Below are 27998 nucleotides of genomic sequence, written 5' to 3'. Positions count from 1 at the left end.
AGAACAACAAAAACACTTCCTACAAATTAAATATATTTATTTTCCTATTAAAAAAAATCATTTAATGACTTATAGAATTACAAGTACATGGCATGCATATTATATACACATACATATTCACATGCATTATGTACCAGCACCATAATTCATTGCACATTTCAAAATCTGTTTATAAAAGCAGTCTCAATGACAGCATCTTTGTCTGCACTGACTTAATTGCTCTTTAGACGAACTGTTCATTTTGTGACAGGGTGAACTGGTTCCCCTGTCCTCAGTCTAGGTGCTGCCAGAACCAGTCCAGGATGTTGATGCAGCTATCCGCACTAGCTTCCACTGTTTGTATGGGATGACTGTTGTCTGAATACCCAATCAACCTGATGACAAAGACGACAAAAAGAAAAGGAATTTTTAAAATTTTTTTTAGAAATATTGCATCAATTCAGTCTACAGTAGAGTACATGCATTAACATGTAATATACAAGAGGCCCATGGGCCACATCGCTCACCTGAACAGCAGTTCCTTGTAACATTACATTTCGTAGCATATGCTTTTTCTATTTTAAACATTGAACCCCTTTCTCGGGACCCAGTTATGATCCGAGGTTTATGGTTGGCTTGAACAACATAAATAGTAACATAGGAATGAAAATGTGAAGCACTGCAGTGGGACCGCACGTACACAACCTGAAAAACTGAACATAGCAGAGTTCCACTTCAAGAGGAATAACTCTCAGACTGTACAGAACACAAGAAAGATAACTCTTGGTTCCACGACATTAGAGTTTACACAATTTGAGGATCCTTGCATAGTAATCTCGCAAACTGTAGCATTATAGTTCTCGAGAAAAACTTTTTAAAAACATTTTGAATATATCTTTTTATGTTAAACTTTGAACCCCTCTTGGGGCCACAGTATTAGTCCAGTGCTAAAGTTTTAATTATTTGGAATCTACATTATTTAAGGATGCTTGCCTAGTTATCTCACAAGCTGAAGCATTATAGTTCCCTAGAAAAAGATTTTTCAACATTTTCCCTCTATATTTCTATGCTAAACTTTGAACACCTCTTGGGGCCCCAGTATTAGATTGAGATCACGGCTTTTATAATTTCGAATCTACACTATTTGAGGGTGCTGACGTAGTTATCTGACAAATTGATGCATTGTAGTTCTCGAAAAGAAGATTTTTAAACATTTTCCATATATACCGGTACTTCTACATTTAACTTTAAACCCATCTTGCGTCTCTAGTATTAGTCCAGGGGTCACTATTTTAAAACTGTCGAACCTTCATTATCCAAGGTTGTATGCATGATAGTAATCTCACAAATTGAAGCATTGTAGTTCTCGAGAAGAAGATTTTTAAACATGTTACCTTTATATTTCTTTAATAAATTTTGACCCCATCTTGGGGCCCCAGTATTGGTCCGGGGGTCACGATTTTACCAATTAGGAATCTACATAATCGAAGGATGCATCCATAGAAAATCCACAAACTAAAACATTGTAGTTCTTGAGAAGAAATTTTTTAAACTTTTCCTTTATGTTTTTTAAAATGTTTAAATTTTGAACCCCTCTTGGTGCCCATCAATTGTCCGGGAGTTACAATTTTTTGAATCTACATTATTTAAGGATGTACATGTATGCATAGTAATATCCCAAACAGTTGCACTATAGTTCTTGAGAAGAAGATTTTAAAACATTTTCCTACATATGTTAAAATCTAAACCCCTACTGGGGCCCCACTTTTTGTTCGGGGGTCACGATTTTTACAATCTTCACTATGTATACAACCTTTTGTGTATGTATTGGCATTTTTGGTGAAGTGGTTCTTGAGAAGAACATTTTTAAACATTTTTCATATGTAGTTCTATGTTAAACTTTGAACCCCGCCTGGGGCCCCAGTCTTGGTCCGAGGGTCACGATTTCTACAATTTAGAATCTTCATTATACATACAAGCTTTTGTGTAAATATTGGCATTTTTGGTGCAGTGGTTCTTGAGAAGAAGATTTTTTAAACATTTTCCTAAGGTATTTCTATGTTAAACTTTGAACCCCGCCTGGGGCCCCAGTCTTGGTCCGAGGGGCACGATTTTTACAATTTAAAATCTTCACTAAATATACAAGCTTTTGTGTAAATATTGGCATTTCTGGTGCAGTGGTTCTTGAGAAGAAGATTTTTAAACATTTTTCTATGTATTTCTATGTTAAACTTTGAACCCCGCCTGGGGCCCCAGTTTTGGTCCGAGGGTCACCATTTTTACAATTTAGAATCTTCACTATGTATACAAGTTTTTGTGTAAATATTGGCATTTCTGGTGCAGTGGTTCTTGAGAAGAAGATTTTTAAAAAAATTTCCTATGTATTTCTATGTTAAACTTTGAACCCCGCCTGGGGCCCCAGTTTTGGTCCAAGGGTCACGATTTTTACAATTTAGAATCTTCACTATATATACAAGTTTTTGTGTAAATATTGGCATTTCTGGTGCAGTGGTTCTTGAGAAGAACATTTTTAAAACATTTTCCATATGTTGTTCTATGTTAAACTTTGAACCCCGCCTGGGGCCCCAGTTTTGGTCCGAGGGTCACGATTTCTACAATTTTGAATCTTCATTATACATACAAGCTTTTGTGTAAATATTGGCATTTCTGGTGCAGTGGTTCTTGAGAAGAAGATTTTTTAAACATTTTCCTAAGGTATTTCTATGTTAAACTTTGAACCCCGCCTGGGGCCCCAGTCTTGGTCCGAGGGGCACGATTTTTACAATTTAGAATCTTCACTATGTATACAAGAGGCCCATGGGCCACATCGCTCACCTGAGGAACAATAGTTATGATAAAATCAGCTCAATGGAAACTATCTGGACAATGTACAATAATACATGTAGATCCTGTATAAATAAAATCCATTTTCCCCTGGATATTCTTATGTTTATAATCATTAGTCCCTTTTCTAACAGGATGATTTTATAGTCATATCATATGTTGAGTATTGCAGTTCTCAAAAAGATCCCTAACAATAGTTTATATATGGGATATAAACGTACATCAAACTCTGAACCTTCTCGTGAGGCCAAAGAATTGTCCTGGGGCCAAAGTCTTAACAATTACAAGAGGCCCATGGGGCCACATCGCTCACCTTAGCAACAATGGGCGTTCAAAAGATATAGTGCCGTATGGTCCCTCGGTAGAATAACAAAAAATAAATATTGTAAAGTATTCGAATTTTACACTTATTTTTGCATACACGTAATCTTTGACATTGTACCTTCATGAAATGCTATTTTTTTTTTTACAAAAATAAGAAAACCCTTCGCAAGATATAAAACTAAACATTTGGTAGGAGTACACTGTTAAGTTGTTAACTTCCAATTCCCTATATTTTCGTTCTGCCCCCCCCCCCCCCCCCCACTTTGTAAGGCGATCAAAATATATGAAAGCATATAGGTACATTTTTTTCATCAACTACTTACTAGTTATTGTATTTTTAAAAAGAAAATATAATAGTTATTGTTTTTTATTTTAAAAATCCTACATGTATAGATGTGAAGAAGAAAATTGTACCTCAATGTGCTCAATCCTCAAATTAAAAACATTCAAAAAATTTATTTGTCTTCTCCATTATAATTAAATGACTGTTATTTGCTTGGCGTACAAACCAGGATAATTTTCCGATGTGATAACTTCTTAGGAATAGCAATAATTACTTTATCCCCGCAACAGAAATGTGTCAGAACTATGGAAACTGTTGTAAAGATGTCGTTTTTATTTACCCATGTCTGAAAAAACTATCAAAATTGATGTAGATTTCACATTATTTATTGTATAAAGAGGGGGCCCCAGAGAGTAGGTATATACAGAAGACCATTATTTATTTTGTTTGTACAAGTATTTAACATACTCTAATTCATATAGAATTTCTAATGTTCAACCAAAATTTCAGCGTCAATCGTAGAATTATAAGCAAGATACAGAGCTCACAGTTCGCCTAGGTTTGAGTCATATTTTGTTCCCATGAGTTTATTACATTCAACTTAAGATTTTTAACTTGGTATTTCCTATTCAGCATTTAAAATGGAAAAAAAAGAATGGCCTAAGATTTTCAATTCTTTTATTCACTCAAGACCAGTTCACTGGTATTTGAAGTTCAAAATCAGTTTATACAAATGTACACAAACACAGTCAAGGATCACATGTACAGTAGGAGTAATAATGACGAAGAAAGGTTAAGTTTACAATACAATAAGTTGTTAAAGTTGGTTTCTGGAAGAACAGACTTTGAAAATTTTCTTAATAAATATTGACAATTTTTTTATACTTTTTTAATCTTTAGTTTTTAAGATCTGTGTACAAACATAGAATTGTGAGCAAATCTATGTATCTTGCTTATAATTCGAAGCTTAACACTTAAATATGGTAAGTAAATAGAAATTGTAAACAATTAAACACAAGAAACATGCACTATAACAAATAAAGAACACAATTTATTTTTTGTAATCATATATATATATATACATGTTTATTCCTACATATTTCCGTCAGCAATATCAAACTCTATTTAAACTGAATAAACTCGAGAAAATGCCGAGCATCTCAACAAAACCTATTGCATTAATCTACCATTACGCAAAAGAGAATGCCGATTTACTGATAGAATGAATTGTATTTCAGTACTTTTTTGATACATCAGATTTTGCCTAATTTGCGCAGGTAAACAGTTAACTGTTTGATTTACCGAAGTCTCTGTTTGATTTGATACGTAAAAATCACGAAATACAGACGATAGTTCCCAGCTAGGTTACAAAACATAAATAATGAAAACGAAACGAAAATCAGAACAAGCTAATACCAACGTCATGTGTGAAAACTGTCAACGCATTGAAATATTTAGCCTCAATTTACTTCACAAAATCGGCACCTATATATTTTGCATGTTTCACAAATTTCCCTTCATTCGCGAACTGTTGTACAACAAGCAAATTCATCATAGTCAGATCGACCCTTTTTCGTATAATGTCATGGCTGCTTTAAACAAAGAACCTCGTTTTAGAAGTATGGAAAACGAGTCTTGGTAAAACGGGTATGCAAACCCAGGCCGTGGCAAAATAAAAGCCGGGGCAGATTGGCAATCGTCAATTCCAAATACGCATTATTTTGCAGCAATATTTACAGCAAATACAAATATACTGGTCCATCAAATATCCTGAAATTTTAATGATATTGGCAGATCAATAACTGCGAATCTTTTGTTATGCCCAGGCCAACCAAGTCTTGTCTACCCATTTTACCGGATACCGAACCTATCGGATGCCGAACCCGAAGCTATTAAACTGATTAAAACACGCCTTTCCTTTATTATTATTTTCGTAATAACTAAGATTTGAAACAGAATTAGACCTTAATTTTTGCAATTTATATTTTCCTTCCCATAAGGATAATTTATGCTAAACTACAATGAATTGGAATCAGTAGTTCTTGAGAAGAAGATTTTTAAAAATGCACCCCCCTTTTTCTACAGTTTCAAGGTTTTCTCCGCTTTGAATATAGATCGGACTTTTATTTCTGCAATTTATATTCGCCCTCCCATAAGGATGCTTTGTGCCAAATTTGGTTGAAATTGGATAAGCGGTTTTAGAGAAGAAGTTCAAAATGTAAAAAGTTTACAGACGGACGGACAGACGGACGGACGGACAGACGGACAGACGGACGACGGACAAAAGGTGATCAGAAAAGCTCACTTGAGCTTTCAGCTCAGGTGAGCTAATAAAGAATCTCTGGCTGATTAGTTTCTGAGAAGATTTTTAAAGATTTACCCTATATATTCCTTTGTTAAACTTTGACCCCCCCCCCCATTGTGGCCCCACCCTACCCATGGGGATCATTATTTTCACAACTCTGAATCTACACTACCTGAGGATGCTTTCACACAAGTTTCAGCTTTCCTGGCTGATTAGTTTCTGAGAAGAAGATTTTTAAAGATTTACTCTGTTTATTCCTATGTAAAACATCGACCTCCCATTGTGGCCCAAACCTACCCCCAGGGGTCATGATTTTCACAAATTTGAATCTACACTACTTGAGGATGCTTCCACACAAGTTTCAGTTTTCCTGGATTTACTGTATATATTCCTATGTAAAACTTCGATCCCCCATTGTGGCCTCACCCTACCCTCGGGGGTCATGATTTTCACAACTTTGAATCTACACTACCTGAGGATGCTTCCACACAAGTTTCAGCTTTCCTGGCCGATTAGTTTCTGAGAAGAAGATTTTTAAAGATTTACTTTTTATATTCATATGTTAAAATTCGACCCCCCATTGTGGCCCCAACCTACCCCCGGGGGTCATGATTTTCACAACTTTGAATCTACACTACCTGAGGATGCTTCCACAAAAGTTTCAGCTTTCCTGGCCGATTAGTTTCTGAGAAGAAGATTTTTAAAGATTTACTCTATATATTCATTTGTTAAACTTCGACCCCCCAATTGTGGCCCCACCCTCAGGTGAGCTAAAAAGGTTAAGTTTACAATTCAATAAGTTGGTTTCTGGAAGAACAGACTTTGAAAATTTTCGTCATTAATATTGACAATTTTTTTACTTTTTTAATCTGTAGCTTTTAAGATCTGTGTACAAACATAGAATTGTGAGCAAATCTCTGTATCTTGCTTATAATTCGAAGCTTAACACTCAAATATGGTTAGTAAATAGAAATTGTAGGGTAACAATTAAACACAAGAAACATGCACTACATGTATAACAAATTAAGAACACAATTTATTTTTTCGAAATGAATCATATATATACATGTATATACCTACATATTTCCGTCAGCGATATCAAACTCTATTTAAACTGAATAAACTCGAGAAAATGCCGAGCATCTCAACAAAACCTATTGCATTAATCTACCATTATGCAAAAGATAATGCCGAATTACCAATAGAATGAATTGTACTTCAGTACCCCTACATCAGATTTTGCTTAATTTGCGCAGGTAAACTGTTAACTGTTTGATTTACCGTAGTCTCTGTTTTATTTGATACGTAAAAATCACGAAATACAGACGATAGTTCTCAGGTTACAAAGCATAAAAAATGAAAACGAAACGAAAATCAGAACAAGCTAACACCAACGTCATGTGTGAAAACTGTCAACGCATTGAAATATTGAGCCTTAATTTACTTCACAAAATCGGCACCAATATATTTTGCATGTTTCAAAAATTTCCCTTCATACGCGAACGGTTGCATAGCAAGTAAATTCATCATAGTCAGATCGACCCTTTTTCGTATAATGTCATGGCTGCTTTAAACAAAGAACCTCGTTTTAGAAGTATGGAATACGAGTCTTGGTAAAATGGGTATGCAAACCCGGGCCGTGGCAAAATAAAATCCGGGGCAGATCGGCAATCGTCAATTGCAAATACGCATTATTTTGCAGCGATATTTACAGCGAATACAAATATACTGGTCCATCAAATATCCTGAAATTTTAATGAGATTGGCAGATTAATACCTGCCAATCTTTTGTTTTGCTCAGACCAAGTCTTGCCTACCTATTTTACCGTAGGTAATTCTTACCGTATGCCGAGCCCGAAGCTATTAAACTGATTGAAACACGCATTTCCTTTATTATTATTTTCGTAATAACTCAGATTTGAACCAGAATTAGCACTTAATTTTTGCAATTTATATTTTCCTTCCCATAAGGATAATTTATGCTAAACTACGTTGAATTGAACTAATTAGTTCTTGAGAAGAAGATTTTTAAAAATGCACCCCCCTTTTTCTACAGTTTCAAGGTTTTCTCCGCTTTGAATATAGATCGGACTTTTATTTCTGCAATTTATATTTGCCCTCACATAAGGATGCTTTGTGCCAAATTTGGTTGAAATTGGATAAGCGGTTTTAGAGAAGAAGTTCAAAATGTAAAAAGTTTACAGACGGACAGACGGACAGACAGACAGACGGACAGACGGACGGACAGACGGACGACGGACAAAATGTGATCAGAATAGCTCACTTGAGCTTTCAGCTCAGGTGAGCTAACAAGCTTTTGTGTAAATATTGGCATTTCTGGTGCAGTGGTTCTTGAGTAGAAGATTTTTAAAAAAATTTCCTATGTATTTCTATGTTAAACTTTGAACCCCGCCTGGGGCCCCAGTTTTGGTCCGAGGGTCACGATTTTTACAATTTAGAATCTTCACTATATAAATGTATACAAGTTTTTGTGTAAATATTGGCATTTCTGGTGCAGTGGTTCTTGAGAAGAACATTTTTTAAACATTTTCCATATGTTGTTCTATGTTAAACTTTGAACCCCGCCTGGGGCCCCAGTTTTGGTCCGAGGGTCACGATTTTTACAATTTAGAATCTTCACTATATATAAAAGCTTTTGTGTAAATATTGGCATTTCTGGTGCAGTGGTTCTTGAGAAGAAGATTTTTTAAACATTTTCCTATGTATTTCTATGTTAAACTTTGAACCCCGCCTGGGGCCCCAGTTTTGGTCCGAGGGTCACGATTTTTACAATTTAGAATCTTCACTATATATACAAGCTTTTGTGTAAATATTGGCATTTCTGGTGCCGTGGTTCTTGAGAAGAAGATTTTTAAAAAAAATTCCTATGTATTTCTATGTTAAACTTTGAACCCCGCCTGGGGCCCCAGTTTTGGTCCGAGGGTCACGATTTTTACAATTTAGAATCTTCACTATATATACAAGTTTTTGTGTAAATATTGGCATTTCTGGTGCAGTGGTTCTTGAGAAGAACATTTTTTAAACATTTTCCATATGTTGTTCTATGTTAAACTTTGAACCCCGCCTGGGGCCCCAGTTTTGGTCCGAGGGTCACCATTTTTACAATTTAGAATCTTCACTATATATACAAGCTTTTGTGTAAATATTGGCATTTCTGGTGCGGTGGTTCTTGAGAAGAAGATTTTTAAAAAAAATTCCTATGTATTTCTATGTTAAACTTTGAACCCCGCCTGGGGCCCCAGTTTTGGTCCGAGGGTCACGATTTTTACAATTTAGAATCTTCACTATATATACAAGCTTTTGTGTAAATATTGGCATTTCTGGTGCCGTGGTTCTTGAGAAGAAGATTTTTAAAAAAATTTCCTATGTATTTCTATGTTAAACTTTGAACCCCGCCTGGGGCCCCAGTTTTGGTCCGAGGGTCACGATTTTTACAATTTAGAATCTTCACTATATATACAAGTTTTTGTGTAAATATTGGCATTTCTGGTGCAGTGGTTCTTGAGAAGAACATTTTTTAAACATTTTCCATATGTTGTTCTATGTTAAACTTTGAACCCCGCCTGGGGCCCCAGTTTTGGTCCGAGGGTCACCATTTTTACAATTTAGAATCTTCACTAAATATACAAGCTTTTGTGTAAATATTGGCATTTCTGGTGCAGTGGTTCTTGAGAAGATTTTTTAAACATTTTCCTATGTATTTCTATGTTAAACTTTGAACCCCGCCTGGGGCCCATGTTTTGGTCCGAGGGTCACCATTTTTACAATTTAGAATCTTCACTATATATACAAGCTTTTGTGTAAATATTGGCATTTCTGGTGCCGTGGTTCTTGAGAAGAAGATTTTTTAAAAAATTTCCTATGTATTTCTATGTTAAACTTTGAACCCCGCCTGGGGCCCCAGTTTTGGTCCGAGGGTCACGATTTTTACAATTTAGAATCTTCACTATATATACAAGTTTTTGTGTAAATATTGGCATTTCTGGTGCAGTGGTTCTTGAGAAGAACATTTTTTAAACATTTTCCATATGTTGTTCTATGTTAAACTTTGAACCCCGCCTGGGGCCCCAGTTTTGGTCCGAGGGTCACCATTTTTACAATTTAGAATCTTCACTATATATACAAGCTTTTGTGTAAATATTGGCATTTCTGGTGCCGTGGTTCTTGAGAAGAAGATTTTTTAAAAAATTTCCTATGTATTTCTATGTTAAACTTTGAACCCCGCCTGGGGCCCCAGTTTTGGTCCGAGGGTCACGATTTTTACAATTTAGAATCTTCACTATATATACAAGTTTTTGTGTAAATATTGGCATTTCTGGTGCAGTGGTTCTTGAGAAGAACATTTTTTAAACATTTTCCATATGTTGTTCTATGTTAAACTTTGAACCCCGCCTGGGGCCCCAGTTTTGGTCCGAGGGTCACCATTTTTACAATTTAGAATCTTCACTATATATACAAGTTTTTGTGTAAATATTGGCATTTCTGATGCAGTGGTTCTTGAGAAGAAGATTTTTTAAACATTTTCCTATGTATTTCTATGTTAAACTTTGAACCCCGCCTGGGGCCCCAGTTTTGGTCCGAGGGTCACCATTTTTACAACTTAGAATCTTCACTATATATACAAGCTTTTGTGTAAATATTGGCATTTCTGGTGCCGTGGTTCTTGAGAAGAAGATTTTTAAAGACATGCACCCTAAACTTACTGTTTCGCAATTATCTCCCTTTTGAAAAGGGCTGTGCCCTTTATTTTAACAATTTATAACCCCCTTTCCATAAGGATGCTTTGTACCAAATTTGGTTAAATTTGGCCCAGTGGTTTTTGAGAAGAAGTTGAAAATGTGAAAAGTTTACAGACGGACGGACAGACAGACGGACGGACGGACGGACGGACGGACGGACGACGGACAACGGGTGATCAGAAAAGCTCACTTGAACCTTCGGTTCAGGTGAGCTAAAAAAGGAAGAAAAAACCTTTTTCTAAAAACTATTATCTTGCAGTGAAAGAACTAATAACTAAAGTAAAGTGATCGTTTGAATAAAATTATTTGAATTTATGTACTATCATGCATTTACATAAATACACAGACAGAAAATTATTAAAACCCATAAAATTGTTTTTAACAATTTGAAATTTGACCAGTCAAGTCCGTTATGAATAATGAATACTATTTTATTATAAACAATTCTAGATCATTTATTTTTGTAACCAATTCTAGATCATTTATTTTTGAAAAGCCTTCATCAAGAAAAAAATAGCTTTACTATCCATGCAACCATCTCATACTTTTGTTTGTGTTCTCATAAGCTTAACAAGAATATTTATTAATATATTACATTCTATACAAGTAGTTGATCTCTGTTAACCTTGATATACTTTCCATGCTCCTGCGCCATGTAGTAATTTATAACATATATAATTATGTGCCTGACCTGGCTTTTTTATTCCTGGCCCTGAGTTGCTTGTAGTATTCCTCTCCTTGTTTGGGGGGAACTCTTGCATCCTCTAGCCCCAACATAATCAGAATGGGTGTTTCTACCTACAACATAGGTACAGTACGTAGTAAAAAGTACTCTGTCTTCATTACATTTTTGAATGAATGTTGATGATACACATGAAAAAAAGAATTGATGCTTTTTCTATGTATACATTTGATGAGATACTTCTGTTATTGGCTCTTAAAGGTTTAAAATTGTAAAATACAGTCAAACTTTGTTATCTCAAACTATATAGAACTATTTTAAAACTTCGAGATATTTGAGTATTCAAGATATTGAACATTAAAACTTAAAAAGAAGTGGTTTGGACTTACAAATCAATTTCAACATATCCATTGTATTCGAGTGTTCAAGATATCGAAGTTCAACTGTACTATTTTCTGCACCAGCAGTTAAAGAAATTTCTTGTTTTCAACAAATAGCATCATAAAACATGTACAAACTTATGAACTTTCATTCAAACTCTGCAAGCAAAGAATGTTATGATAAAAATTTCAGTTTTTACCTTGTCTACATACTGCATAGGGGACATTTTCCACATTTCTGTTAGTTTCTCTCCAGTGGGTAGACTACTGTATGTGAAGTCAAACCCTGCTTCCACATAGCACCTATACATAGGTAAACATTAATGCAATAAAAACCCAGAAGGTTGGACCTCTCTTTGATAATGAAAGACATTGCCTCTATTCATCAATAAATGAGCTTCCTTCAACACTTCATCCCTAAACTAAGAGAAATTGAAGATTTGAGTTCTACTAACACATTTCATGGGTAAGTGGAAATGTTATGATAGTTCAATATTTATTATTGTTATACTTTCATGTTAAATACTGAAATCTGATTGGTTAAGACGCAGTTAATAATATTTACTATTACCCTCAGCGTTAGCAACGCACTTGGCAATGGGTAACATTAAAAAATGTTACATGCGCGAAAATTATGCGCGTACGGTTCGCTGTAGAATTCACGTTATTCCTATATAAAAGCAGTAAAATTTTCTTAAAATTTTTAAAAAAGACATTCAGTATAACAAAATAAATAGTGCCTGTTTGGGAGGATAACAGTTGAAATTGACACCCCTCGAAAACCATTGTCAACCTCCGCTTCGCGTCGGTTGACAATGGTTTTCTCGGGGTGTCAGTTTCAACTGTTACCCTCCCAAACAGGCACTATTTATATACTGTACCGGGTGTATGTACAAGTAAAAAAATGACACTGGTTTCTAGTGAAATCTACACCAATTGCTTAGTCTTTTCTCAAAAGCCAGACAAATCCTGTTGATTTCAAAGTGCCATGGCTGTGTGTCCTACATTGAAATAGACAGGCCTACGTCACATTGCCGTTTGACTCAACTATCCAAAGTCCATTGGCAAGCTCTTGTTAAAATGGTTCTATCATAGCTGTATGCATGTGACACATATACATGTAAGAGACAAATAATTTAGGGGCAATTGAGAGAGAGAGAGAGAGAGAGAGAGAGAGCTAGAGAGAGAGAGAGAGTTATTAACCAAGACAATGAAAGAATACAATCTATCATTCTTACCAGTCAGGAATATCTGTGGTGGCTATCTTAACTGTTAATAAGAAATACACAAAAAATGTATTATTTTGCCTTAGTTTTATTTGTCCAATAATCTACATGTTACAGGGAGTTCAATGTTAAATATGGCAGAAAGTTAGTGGATTAAACTGACCTGCAATATTTGTCGCTGGATTTCTACAGCATGCTGCCTTATAAAACCCCTGAAATAAAAATTGTTACACTTTAAGATTCAAAACTTTACTGATCTAAAAAGGATGAGCCATAATGGCACTCCATTAGCTTTTTTCTAATTAGAATCATTTATTAAAGCTTAACGATCTGAGTAAGTGGAAAAGAATCTGCAACTACAATAACAACAAAAAATCTGCAAGTAACTTTATACTCCATTCAACACTTACTGGATATTGACCAATCAAATGTGCTGTTAAAAATCCTCCATGGGACCCTCCAAAGACCGCGACTTTATTCTCATCAATCTGATCTAATTTGATTACACTCTCAGCAACTTCCTTTTAAAATAGAGAGAACATATCATAACATGATATTTGGACGGTTCAAAAATTAAGAAATATAGATTATGAAATACATAAATCATGTGCAAATATAAGTCTAAATATGAGATTTCAAAATTGTTCAAATCATTAAAGGAAGTGAACATGAAAAAATTATCAAGGGCTCAAATTTGTCTGTTTGATGTGTATAATGATATCTGAAAACCGTTTAGACAGAGCTTTCCTCAGTAAAAAGATATACCACTTAGAATAACTAATTCTTGCAATCCATGAGCGCTGCCATATTGTTAAAATCATTACCTCCCTGCTGGGTTATCTCTAAGCATCTAAGAGAGGGCAGCACTGATGCTGCCGTCAGTGAGACACATTGCATTTTTACACACGTGTAGTAACAGGGATAAAATGCCATCATCAAAATGTGAATGGAAACTTGAAAGGAATGCAAAGAGTTGTCATTTTAAACAGTGTTTATGGAGGAAGATTTTGGATCTCAGAATGATGCATTCCCACCAGCAGTTAATGTGACATGTAACTAGAATGGAATGTCCGTGGATCAGTGTTATTGTGACCTATTTTTTCTTGCACTCGGGAATTTCTTGTTTATGAGTTTGAACATTATGTGTGCTACATAAATGAGCACACAAGGTGCGCATTGCACAGCATCCTGACTTTTAAAAAGTGTCTTAGTCCTGTTATTCTTCTGACAGCATAAACAGAACCTGCGTACATATCATCAAGATCTTATGTATAAAAAAAAAACAAATCAGAAAAATCTCAGGGCATTTAAATAAAAAGTAACGGTAAGAAACCCCACATGGAAAATGGAATTACAATTTTATATTAATTTAAATTGAAATCTAAAAACAGCATTTTATTTATGTAAACACTGACTGCCACATGCATCTCCGTACAAACATCTGGAATTTGATGGTCTTATATTTCACAAATTAATTTATCTATATTCATTTTTTGTACAAATAATAAATAGTTATCTGAGGTTCATTTATAGAAATGTACTAAATCCTTGTCTTCTCATGACAGTACACAAAATTTTTCTTCACATCAAGGCATAATTTTTCTCCTCAACTTTTATCAACTCTGTACATAAACACTGGCCTAGTTCCAACATTGACCCAGTCACCAGCAGCAATGTGGCTTATCTACGTCAGAGAACAGATGCATGCTGGGGAATAATGGATTACCTCCATAAACCTTTCACTGAGAGTGTTAAATTGATAAAATCTCTTGATAGAAATAAACAAATAGGTAACAGACCTCATTTTTAAGTTTCAAAAGGCTTTTATAATTTATTAAGCAACAATTATTTTTTTCATGTTCACTTCCTTTAATTAGCTTTGCGATCAACAAGTCTTCTTAGATATCAAAATATTCTGACATGTATCATACAACTTATTACAAGTATTAGAAACTGTCTTCTGTTATCTTTTTCTGATAAGACACCACACAGAAATGTGGTTCCCTTTGGAACTAGCTAGCACATTTATTTACCATATCTCATTTTTTATTTTGTCTAATGATTCATTTTTGTATATAAAAAATTAATGAATTTCGGAAAATTAGATTTTGTTAATTTGAATTTTAATATACCTACTACATGCATATATGATATTGACCAACCACCCCCCCCCCCCACCCATCGTTTTATATATGTGCATGTAACTTTGCACAACGTTAAATGCTGCTACATGCATAATAATATATTTAGAAGGGGAATAACTCAATTTTTTTCTATTTTTATCAAAATAATGAGTTATTCCCCTTTTAAAATAAAAAAATTACAAATTCTCCTATAGATGTTAATGATACTGTGTACTGTACCTGGCAATCCTTGACATCCTGGTCCCCCACTCTCCCTGGCAAGGACCGTATATTGTCATCTCCGTACCCACAGGAACCTCTGTAGTTAACTTTTGAGGAAAAAAAACCACAACAAGTGATATTGGGGTTTTGTCAAAGTCTCAAAATTATTAAAAGTATAATAAATGATTAGTTTTTCAGGCCTAAAAATTTCTAAATATGATATTAAAGGATTTTTTTTGCAATATTTGAGAAGCCAAATACATGTTAATAAAATAATAAAAATTTACAATATTCCCATTTTCAAAATAACTATTTTATTAACAGCAATTGACACAATGCCCCATGGTGGCTGAGAAACTAATCTTAATTTTTTTGGCCGGGAGGTGGGGGGGATATATTCTTCTAACACAAACTTTTATGGATTGTTTCATTAACTAACCACACAATCAAATATTTATCATTAAACGGCATGTTATAAAAGATTTTATTGACAAGATCATTGCTCATAAGTTGCCACATGCTCTTGAAGCTGTCATTTTTGCAAAGTCCAAGCAAAATATTTTTTTGCATAACAGTGTGTATTGTAAAAAGCGTGTATGCACCATTTTATCTGTAGGAAAACCTTTAAAGACGAGGTCCGGTAAATAGAAATTCTCTTTTTCGGACAGACTCTGTGTGCAAATTCAGTTTTAATTTTATCACCTAGTCTTTGTCTTATCTAACGTTTAGAATACTTGAATTGATTGATTGCAAAGTAGATATTAAGGTCGTTCAGGAAGCGAGATGGTCAACAAATTAACCATCAGACGTTCCTAAAATTATAGAATATGAATCGTTTAGCTATAAATTATAATTTAATGAAGTATAATCAACCTTTTAAATCTAGGTATTTTCCAATATTTTGATATAGCGCTCTTTTTGAAAGGAGATTAATACAGTCTAAATGTAAAAATGACCACGACCATCAAGCCTTCTTAAACTCAGCAAGTGGAAGGATGGAATAGGAGTCAAGGAGACATTTAACACACCATCCCCTGTCTAACATTCCACGCAGGAGGAGTCCCTTGGAGTTTCAAACTTGAGAAAAACTTCTATCCTTGCATGAGGCCATTAAACTAATGACAAGTTCACTTTTGATCTCAGTTTCACTTCTTTTCCATTTTTTATTTCTTTTAAGGAACGTACAACGTTTCTCAGTTTAAACAATTTTCCATGATAATATCTTCTTTATTTGCATTTACAAAAAATGTTCATGCCCAAAAATTCAGGATATATAACCAAGCTATTTTTGGAGTAAGAATACTTTGAATTTTTCTTTTACAAAATGCAATTGAATAGTTATTGATTTGGTCATAGTAAATTTTCAATTTAAATCATAATATCCAGATTGAAAAATATCATGTAACATGAAAATATAATTTGGGAATTATGTAGCGGAAATCTTCACATTGTAAAGATAAAAAAAAACTCGACAATAATGGCAGACAGGTCGCGTCTGACCTTCATATAGAAGGTGAGATTGAGACCAAAATTGAGCTCATCTTAGTTTTATGACTTTGAAACCTGGATCTATGCATATGTACATGTATCATTTTTTGACATCATGCACTTCAATCTTTTTTTTTTTTAACAATGAAAACAATTTTTAATGTACTTACCATAAACCATTGCAAAGCCACTGAGCATGAAGACAGCCGGGAGAAGTAGAAAGTCAGTTGTGTGAACTGCATGTGGACCACCTGTATGCGACACAAGAAAATGTTTAGATCAGAAATTTTGACTCCAACAGGAGTATGACACATACATGTACGGGGTACTACATATAAATCATGTAAATCAAACCCAACTTGTTGTCTTAAATCTTTTGCCCCTTCCTTTTTTTGTAAAATTTACTTACATGTATGTAAAAGTCGTTATTTTCGCTGGTGGTTAAATACACCCTTTCTAAGTCAAACATAACAAGTGGGTATTAAATAATGGATGCCCGATTTACCATGCACTCTTAAGTTTAAATTTTCTTACTGAACATGCGGGGGTATTTTACATGGTTTTTTACATAGTTTACCACATATAACTTGTGTAAATTTCCCCCAGGTGTATAATCACACTAAAGTAAGCTTATTTACACAAATATAATTGACAATGCTCTTCAGTTGACAAGTCAATTTTAAAACACATGTTATCATAGTCAATTGCAATGTCCAGATGATTTATGATTTAGTGGTTTTAAAAGATAGAAGTCAGATTGAAATTATAAATATAGAAAAAAAAAATGTTAAACATATAATGAGAGAGAGAGAGCCTAGCTACCATGTGGAAAAACAATGAGGGGCCATTTCTTTTGCTCAACATCTTTAGGTATAGCAAGAATGGCTTCATACTCATTGACACCTGCAAATGAGAACACATTGCAACTTTATAACCATTCCATTAACTTAATATCTGTTTAGACCATTATAAATCAATGTTCACAACAAGTCAAAGGCTGCAGAATTGATCATAATTTCTATTGGCCTAGTGTAAAGGAGAATAACTCTTTTTTTCAATATCAGTTAAAAGCAGAAAATTGAGTTATTCCCCTTTTCATGTCTGGCCAAAAAAATAATAATTAAGAATTTTTTGACCTGCAAAAGCCAGAAAAATCAAAGATTAATTTTTTGCCATAGCTAGCTACCAAATGTTGGGTGTGGTCGACTGGTCGGCTGGAATTTTAGAATCTTAAAGCTGATGTCCAGAGGGGGCTCTGGGTCATCAAGGGGAAGAAACTCTGCTGATGACTCATTTCCACTTTCTGGAAGTTGACTTATACTCTACAAGCAAAACAAAAAAATTAAGGGGAAATAACGAAATATTATAAATAAATACAGAATAACTTGGTTATGAAAGGGTCGTGTACAAACAAATTTGATTTATTACTACATGTATTTTTCATAACATTTAATGGGTTAACAATACAACAGTAACACATGTATTGAAACTGCTTTTATCTGCAGTGTAAATTCTTTAGAAGTGTGTTTGTTGTAACCATATCATGTTTATACATGTATATATGTTCATTTGTAGAGTGTAGGGCTTAAATTTTACATTATAAAAAAGACAGCCTAGATTTGGATAAACCTATAGACTACAATAAGATAAATATAGATGAATACTTACAAAGTATGGCTGTTGGTTGATGCTGGATCGAACGACCAACATCCTGTCTTGGTGAATGTCTGTGATTTTGAGACAGCCCCCAGACTCTGTGATAAAAAAAGAAAAAAATTCATACACAAATATTAATATGGCACAATAAATATTCAAAAGGATAAAAAAAAATATTTAAATATGACTGATAAGGCCAAAAAAACTTAATGTTTTGTTTTTCATGGACAGCTGGATTAGCTCGATCTTGAAAAATTCTGCCTCATCATATTTTATTGCCATATTGAAAATGGGAATAACTCAATTCATAAATTTCAGCTGATTAATATTTGGTAATAAAAATATGAAAATTGAAAATATTCTTGTTTGAAAATCAATAAAAAAAAACCAAGATATTAAATTGTTTGCTGCATTGTATTTTGAGTTTCATTGCCTGAGAAAAATTTTTTTTTGGCCTAAAACACACAGATACTAACTACACAGAATCGGTGTGATCTTCTTGGTCTCTGTATCTACCACCAGGATTCCCTATGGACAAAAAAAAGTTACGTAATTTTTTTTTAAACATACTTGCTACTTATGTTCTGACACGTACCAAATGTATTGCACATAATTTAACATACATCTGTATGTGTTCCCAAATGGGAGAGATTCACTGTGATATAACAAATCTAATGTTTACCGCTTGATGCCGCCATACGCTGTTAAATACGACACGTTTACCATCTGCTGCCCAGCATCGCTGAGGTAAGGATTGTCTGTATATTCCAGGGAATTCATCCGCTAAGCATTAAAGTATTAAAAAGATTAATGCATCGGTACCTAGTGCAAATTTCTATGATAAAATTGGTGCAAAATAAAAATTCCTTATATATCATTATTGTAATATTTAACATGTACATGTTAATTAAGAAGAAAAAATTCGAATATACAGAAAAATGGACTAATTTTATACCTTTTGGATTTTTCACTACATCCACTAAAACTGTATTTGTCCCTGATTTCATGTCATACTGCACGGTAAAAAAATGGTAGGTTATATGGGTGTTTTACACTGTAAAACGGTCATTTAATGTTACAAATACCTTGTGAAAGTTCCTATAATCCTTAATTATCATGGCAGCTATAAATTTACAAACAACAATTTCAGATAAGGGGAGGCAGATAAAAGACAAACAAACAATTCAGCTGAGGAAAAAATTGAGGCAAAGAGATACCTTAGTAAATACCTAGAGAAAGCTTAGATCATTTTTACTTTCCTATAATCCTTAATTATCATGGCAGTTATACTTTTACAACCAAGAGAGAGAGAGAGAGAGAGAGAGAGAGAGAGAGAGCAAGGAAGAGAGAGAAGAGAGAAAGCAAGGAAGATAGAGAAGAGAGAGAGAGCAAGGAAGAGAGAAAAGAGAGAAAAAAAGAGGGAGAGCAGGGAAGAGAAAGAGAGTGAGAATGAGAGCAAAGAAGAGAAAGAAGAGAGAGGGAGGAAGAGAGAGCGTACCATCATCAGTCTTGCACACTGACGATGAGGGCCTCCCACTTGGTTGTCCAGATAAATCAGCTTCGATCCATCAGGACTTAAATTTGGTGATGAGCTGGCTCTGTTTTCATCACTCAGTTGTTCTTAAATTAACATGAATCAACTATTTCATATACCAGGACAGTCATATTAATACCAAATCACTTGTTACAAGATTTCCTTCTATAGATGTAAACCAAAAAAAAATCAACCTACTTATGTTTGATGTTTTGGAGTCCCACAGATAAATTGCTGATCTAAAATTTGATATTGAGAAAAAATCAAATATGTGTTAAAAATTATCTAAGAGCTTAACTCTGTGGTAACGCTAAAATAGAACAATTATATTATACATAATTGAATGGTGGTCTTTCAACTTTGCTATTTCACAAAGTTCACAAGATATTCTAGCTTTTGGGTTAGGCGATTAAAAATTCTTTAAAAATAACTTGCGGTCTGATTGGACAATAGACTAGGCCCAGTCTGTATGGTTCATGCTTCCATCCCACGAATACTATTCCCCCATCAGGAGTCCAGATCGCCTGAGAAAAATTACAGTAAAACTCGGTAATAGCGAAGTCCTAGAAACCAATGGATTTGCTTTGTTATATCCGTAATTCGTTATCTCCGTATAACGTATATACAATTGAGGCATAGAATGAAACTACATTCCTGAGATACCTTTAATAATCGTATTGTGAAGTGAAGAATTTCTGTCAAATTAAAATCATTCAAACTATAATTTAAAATTGTAAAGCAAACTTTTTAAACTGTAAAGAAATTCATTATAAAAGTGTTCAATATCGTTATTTTTCCCCTCCATGGGACTCAAAATCAGTTCGCTATAACTGTAAATTCATTTTTTCCGAATTCGTTATAATCGTAAAATGTTGCTAAGATTTGTTAAGAATTTTATCGGTGACTCAAAAAAACTTCACTATATCCCAGATTTTGCTATATCCGTGTTCGTACTAAACGAGTTTTACTGGAATTCATATTCATTTAAACACAGTTACAGAAAACACTCTTCTAAGAGTATATATTTATAAGTAAGTATCTGCTTTGCAATCTAATATATCAAAGTTAAAAATAACAATTTACTGTGATACCTGTCCAACAGAGAGATCCTCGGGAATGGTTTCCAGTGTATTTATATCCCCGCTATTTAGGTCCAGGATGTTTAGTGCCAGCTTGTGCTTGCCTACTAACTGTTCTCCCCAGTCTTGCTTAAAATCATGCTCATGGCCCTGTATTTGAAAAAAATCAGTAGAATTCTTAACAGAATACTTGATTGAGTTCACCTAATGGCAAAATGTGGATGCGTATGTAAACTATGAGTAAAAAATAGTTGACGTAAACAATTATTGTGTATACCATATTGTACTGTTACAGTATTAGTTTGTGTAACAGTTACAGATATTGGCTCAGTTGTAAACCAAGAATAGTACAAATCAAAGGTTGTGATTAGGTCGTCTCTGATGTTGTTTCCAATTTGCAGTAGGATAATTTTGAGATTTAAGAGCTAGGACATTTCTACTGGCTTTACAGTATCTTACAAGATGAGAGATATTCTATCCCTCTCAATTTCCCATATTACCCGGTACTTTTGGGGAATGGCAAAGTGCTGTGGTCATGAAACTTTAAGTGGCTAGCAAAGATCATGACTGTTGCTAAAAAAGTTTCCCTTTCTCATTGGAGGATTCAAAAACAAGAAAAAAGCTGTCAATGTGACAGCAAACCAGGTTTTCTTTTGTGTAAACAGTATCCATAATCCGTTCATAAACCCTGCATGAATTGATAAATACTACCTATCCAGAGAAATGGGGCACTCTATATGTAATATTTTGCCAAAAAATAACAAAGTTCAACGGGTGATATTTTTTCAACAAATTATCAGAATTCAAAATCCAAGTAATATGGACATCTCTGGTATATGCACAATTGATCTGATAAACAAGTTCAACATCTAGTATGTTTTTCATGAATTATCAAAAATCAAAATCCATGCAAGAAATATCCATATCTTTGATACACGCACCATTGATCTGCAAAACAACAACTTCCTATCTTGAAAACTATAGGAGGATTTATCCTTACAATAGGGGTACCTTTCTGGCAGCCGCCCGCTCACCTGCCCACCTGCCCGCCAGCCTGCCCGCCATTTTTACCATTTCAGTAACTTGATTTTTCCTTTGAAAAACCCGATTAAAAACAAACGGAAAGTGCAACAAGGTGGCCAACCATCAGTAAATACGAGGGTTGTCCCACAATAATGTAGACAGGACACATAATTTATAATTTCTTCTATGTTTTCTTCAATGACCCATTGGCAAAGAATACTGAAAAATTCAAATCTGTAATTTATTTGTTTCTCGAGAAAATAAATAATTATTAACAACAAATTTTGTCAGGCGGCGCAATGTGCAACGTCGAAAAATTTCCAATTTTACGTTGTTGCTAAACCCTCCACATCGTTTTACGATAACATTTACGTTTTATTTCGAAAATGTCTTAGTAAAGATATCTTTGGACATGTACCCTGAGTGCACATTCAACATATATTTTTAGTTTTCTTTTATAAATATTTTCAAAGTACAAACGATCTGTCGGCTCCAAACTTGTCCTGTATTACTTGGTGTCTAACGTCGTCTTACCGAAATGAGTCGTTCTGCATTTTGACGTCCATTGATATCGTTCGGGGTTTCTGGTTTTTTTTACTTATTGTCAACATACTTGTTCAAATATTTTCAATGTTGTTTAACTACTTATTCACAAAACGCATTTCTAATCAATTTTGTTAATTTCGTTTACTTCCAAAGCCGCTTAGGATTTATTTCATGGTTTTTACAAAATTGTATCAGGTACTGCTGCGCCGCATTAAACGCTGACATCGTCATTTTATTACGAGTTAACTTTTCAACTTGTCACAAAATGTGCTATATAATATTTAAAAGTTTTGTTATAGCCAAAAAATTTTCTGAGTAACTAATAGAATTATTATCAAATATCAATGTATGTTTTATTTGAATTTTTTCATCCAAAAAGTACTTTTTCTCGCAATTTTCATTTCATTATGTTGATTTTAACTTTTTGTTTTTGACATTGCGCCGCATGTCGAATTTCTGATCTAACATGCTTTCATTTCACTAATTTAATCTCAAACAATATTTGATTTTAAAACATTATTTGAATGCAAATATCTTGAACCCTTTGTGGCACAAATTTCATCATTCTTTGTCTTCGATTAACTGAATAACGCCACTTGTCTACGCTATTTTAGGACAACCCTCGTATATATGAAACTGGTTGTAGGTTTGAGATAGACTCTTATTCCAACATAGCAAGTTGGAATTAAGCAATCTACCGAAAAAAAAATATTTTTGTAAGTATTTTTAATAAGACCCACTCTGATTGGCTGTTCCTCCTCTGGCTTATCAGCTTTCTTGGTGTCGAAGTATGAGGCCATCTTGGGGGTCTTCCTCTCCGACACATACAGCAGCTTGGTCTCATCCTTGGACCAGTGTAGACACCCAAAGTGACCTGAGAGAAGCAGCGCTTAGAGATCTCAACAGAAAATACTGTAAATCCTTATTTTATGCGAGTACTTTATTCCGCTATCCCGCCATTTTGTATCAAATCACGAGAATATGAAATCGCGAATGCAGAATTTTTTATCCCATTTTCTTTTAGTTCTCAACTCTAATAAACTAATAGCGATATTCTAAAGTCTGTGAGGGGTGCTTATCACAATTTTACGTGGATATTAAGTCCTCACGTTTAATTAGGAATCTACAATAAATACTTTATAATCATTAAGACCCCTGGTGGATCAATTTGATCAAATTGAAACAGCTGTGAAAATTTCCTGTATACAGAAGTTTATCTGTACATTTATAATTATTATACCAAAACAATGGATTGTGTTTACTAATAGGTTGACATTGTGATATATGTATTTATAAACCATTACCATCCTTGGTACATATCTTCCCATGCTTTTCTTTACTAAGAACATCATACTGTTTTATCTTCTTACAATGATTCCAAATCTGATTGGGGAAAAAACTCAAACATTCAATTATAAAATCATGACAAATTAAAAATTTGAGTTATATTTTGTAATACTCAATATAAACCGATAATTCACAGATAAATTTTGGATATGAATAATAATATAACATAAGATCATTTTTTGAGAGTTAATTGCCAAATAAATTATTATGTGACTTTGACTTGGTCAAATGACTTTAGGTCAGGGTCACGACAATAAATTTCAGGTACTAGATAACCTTGATTAGTCGGGTGAGAAGATAGATTGATATAAATAATGATTTCTATTTACAATTTCCCCTTACCCTCACCCCTAAACTTTTCATGAGAAAATAGAAAAGGGAATGCAAAAAAATGAGTTTGAACGGACAGTGAACAGCATTACAAATATTTAAAATTAAGCAATTTATATTCCATCTCTATCATATCAATGATGTAGTCTAAGGGCATACTAATTAACATTTTATAAGAACATCATTTAAGTAAACACAATACTCCTTACTTCAATAAACTGCTTCTCTTCCCCTCCTTTTTTGGGTGTGAATTTCCTGATGATGGCATTGAATTCCCCTGATGGTGCCTCTTCATTATACATGCTTTAGAGAAAGAAAAAAAAACATCAATCAATCTCAGTTGAAATAAGATCACACAGCTGAAGTTTGTTTTTGTTTGTGGATGTTTTCACATCTGATACAGTTACCTATATATAGCTGCCATGTTACGTTACTTTGATAATCTTCTACCTAGCACTTACTTACATGTTACTATCAGTTGATGATATCTTCCTGTGATTCACTTCAAATTTGCCCGGACTGCTCTCACTGACCAGGTAGGATTTAGTGAACTTGACCTTTTCCAATCTGTCAAGGTCACTCTGGTTCCAGACAGAGTTGATGGACATCTGGTTCTGAATGCCATTGTAAGAAAACCAGGCGACCACCGGGTCTGGATGGGAAACCAGACGTCTGTAAACTTCAACAGCAGATGTCAGCTGCAAGAAATGAAACGTACGCTATCTCATTTTCTTAGAACAACAAAATAATAACCTTGACCTTCTGCAGATATCAATAGCACTGAGCATTTTTTTTAACTGTATGAAAGGAACACGTGACTATAACAAAATACTTGACCTATAGGGCTGGTATTGGTTTCTGTCTTTACAAAAAACATATCGATTCTTGTTCCACTTCTTGATTTTAGGCCACACATTTTTAACAAATATTAAATTCTAAGGTTCTAGTACTCATGACGTTTGGTGATTGAAAAAAGTTACACAGAAGTTGACCGAATATGAGTTATGGTCGCTAATTTTTTAAAATTATTTTTCAATTTCATTTTCAGTTTATTTTCTATAATATGATACATGTTCTTTATATATATGCATTTATTTACAACATCGGCAACTATCGAATGTCTCACCACTTGCCTCTGATAGTCTTTTAAACACCATCACCAGCCCCGTAAAGTGAAGTGGTGCAGTTCGTTTACATGTGAAAGTGGCGACTCTTAATCTCAATGTAAATTTAACATACTTGATTTTCTGAGGTCAGTAGCTTGTTCCCGCAAAAATGTGAGCCAAGTCAAGAGACAATATCAGTAAAAATTTCATGACAAATTTATTGGTACTAATTGTTTTCACAGAATTGGCGTAACTATGAATAAGGTTAATCAGTCAAAAAATAGCACACGTTTTTGTGTGCAATAAATACACAATTTTTTCAATGGGTGGCTCTGTAGCTCCAGGGTCATCCATCCGAATTTTTTCAGACCGGGAGCTACAGATTTGCAGCTTCATCTCCCCTATAGATCAATTTACTCAATTCTATTTTTAATCCCAATAGATCCTTAGTACATGTAGATTACAATATCTGGTATTTAATAGCAGATGTCAGCTGCCAATTAAAACTGACGTCCAAATGTTCCCTTTTAATATTTGGTAATGATGCGAAGTATTGAAAACATGGGAGTGATGGAAGTTCTAATTTTTATTCAGATTATGTCATCTGCAAGAAATGAAACTTATGCTACCTCATTTTACAGTAAAACTCGTTTAGTACGAACACGGATATTGTGAATTTACGGATATAGCGAAGTCATCTTGGATCCCCAGCTATGTAAATTTAATGAATTTCTTATACGGTTATAACGAATTACGGATATAACGAAGTAATTTCTTAGGTCCCAGTGACTTCGTTATAACCGAGTTTTGCTGTATTTATAACAATTGACAACAACAACAACAAAATATATAACCTGGTTGAGGTCTCTGTTACTTTCCTCAATTTGTAATTGTGTGGTATTGTATTTTAAGGGTGTTATGAGCATGCAGGTCTAGATGTTAAATCATGGCATTGCATAGTTAATGTTGCATATCAATATTTCCTTTAAGCATAAATGATCATTTACTCCTACTGCAAGACATTTGTCAACGAGATCAACAATTAATGTGCCTTAACTCAATGTACACGTAGCTTCAATTTGTTGCCTTTCCATCATTGTCCATATTCAAATGAAAACTTACTGGCTTGCAACCAGTTCTCGCCGAGTACCATTTCTCGCCAGTACATTGTGACATCATTTTATCAACACATAAAATTATAGATGAAAAATGACGTCACAATGTACTGGCAAGAAATGGTACTCGGCGAGAACTGGTCGCACACCAGTACAGTTTTAATATTCAAATCAAAGCAATGAAAAGAAATTATTTCCTATAATTATACAATGTAGATTTAGATTTTCTTTTTTCATAATCATTTTTCCAATTTGCCCCAAAAGGCTGTTTTGCATGACAAAATCACAGTTTGGTGAAATAAGACTAATATACATGAATTTATGATATAATATGGTGGCATATCTCTGCCCCTTGTGTGCAAGTTATTTTTCTATCAAATATATCGCCATGCAAGATAAATATGTAACATGCAAGATAGTTATGTCAACATGCAACATAACTATGTTGACATGCAAGAGAACTGCAATCAAATAAGAGTTATAAAAAATCTCAAATATCGCCAACATGTGACATCCAAGATGCTAGATTTATGGTAACATGCAAGACAAATATGCTGACATGCAACTTATTTATGTCAACGTGCAACTTATATATGTCGACATGCAACTTATTTATGTCAACATGCAACTTACTTATGTTGATATGCAAGATAAATATGTTGACATGCAACTTAATTATATTTACATGCGAGATAAATATGTTGAAATGCAATTTATAAGTTGTATGTCAACAAAACTAAGTTACATGTTGACATAAATATGTTGCATGTCATCATATTTATTTTGCATGTGAACATAACTAAGTTGCATGTCGACATATAGAAGTTGCATGTTAACATAAATAAGTTGCATGTTGACATATCAATAGGTAGCGTATCTAGCATATTGGATGTCTCATGTTCGCGATATTTGAGATTTTTTATAACTCTTGTTTGATTGCAGTTTTCTAGCATGTCAACATAGTGATGTTGCATGCTGACATAACTATCATGCATGTCAACATCTTTATCTTGCATGTCGACATAATAGACCAATCCACACTTTACAAAAGTTATGTCCCTTGGCCGCCATGTTTGGGGAAAAACCCATATATTTCTCACAGTAGCCTTTGTAGTTTAGAGGGTTGTAACTTCGTCATTTGACATCAGAAATCCGTTTCCAGTGTGAATTTGGATTGCCCCAAGTTGGGGCAACCCACACATCGAAGGAGTAAATTAAATTCCGAGAGTTTTCTTCACTAAGCGCCCAAATATTTGGTTGCATAAAGAAAGGAAAAGTTGTGTTTTTCCCTTTTGACCTTTGGGTTGACCCCGCAAAGGGGAACAGCTTTTGCAAAGTGTGGATTGGACTGTAGAAAAATAACTTGCCCACAAGGGGCAGAGATATGCCACCATAAAAGAATTATTTACTGGTCAACGAAAAATTTGTAAAACTTATCAATTTTAATTTTAGTTGTTCTGCAGCACTTGCAGTTATAGTGAACAGAAAAATATGCACAGCTTTAGCTTAAATACAAATTGCGTAAAAAAGAATATATAATACCTTTGCATTCATCTTGTATCAGGGTCCTTGATAACTCACAAGACTATCATACATTTACATACTGGTCGTCAAATTGAAAGTGAAAGTTAAACGAATTATATCAT

General features: G+C 34.1%; 1 protein-coding gene across 1 annotated transcript; it reads right to left on the bottom strand.

Annotated features, from left to right (window-relative positions):
* Positions 1-22: 22 nt before the first annotated feature.
* On the bottom strand, positions 23-27962 carry LOC128159887 (acylamino-acid-releasing enzyme-like). Its single transcript, XM_052823104.1, has 23 exons — positions 27895-27962; positions 24597-24829; positions 24341-24434; positions 23759-23837; positions 23195-23328; positions 20898-21035; positions 20242-20330; positions 20005-20045; positions 19771-19892; positions 19228-19285; positions 18955-19055; positions 18749-18800; positions 18285-18370; positions 17803-17938; positions 17439-17519; positions 16787-16867; positions 15147-15235; positions 13194-13304; positions 12947-12995; positions 12796-12826; positions 11758-11860; positions 11187-11293; positions 23-374 (listed from the first exon to the last, which is right to left on the bottom strand). Exons 1-23 carry the CDS (start codon positions 27904-27906, stop codon positions 272-274), a joined length of 2130 nt encoding a protein of 709 aa, XP_052679064.1. The 5' UTR covers positions 27907-27962; the 3' UTR covers positions 23-271.
* Between the last annotated feature and the right edge of the window lie 36 nt (positions 27963-27998).

This window comes from Crassostrea angulata, chromosome 8 (genome assembly GCF_025612915.1).
Source record: "Crassostrea angulata isolate pt1a10 chromosome 8, ASM2561291v2, whole genome shotgun sequence".
NCBI lineage: Eukaryota > Metazoa > Mollusca > Bivalvia > Ostreida > Ostreidae > Magallana > Magallana angulata.
Note: the sequence above shows the minus strand (reverse complement) of the source record. Positions and strands in the feature narration are given on the sequence as shown.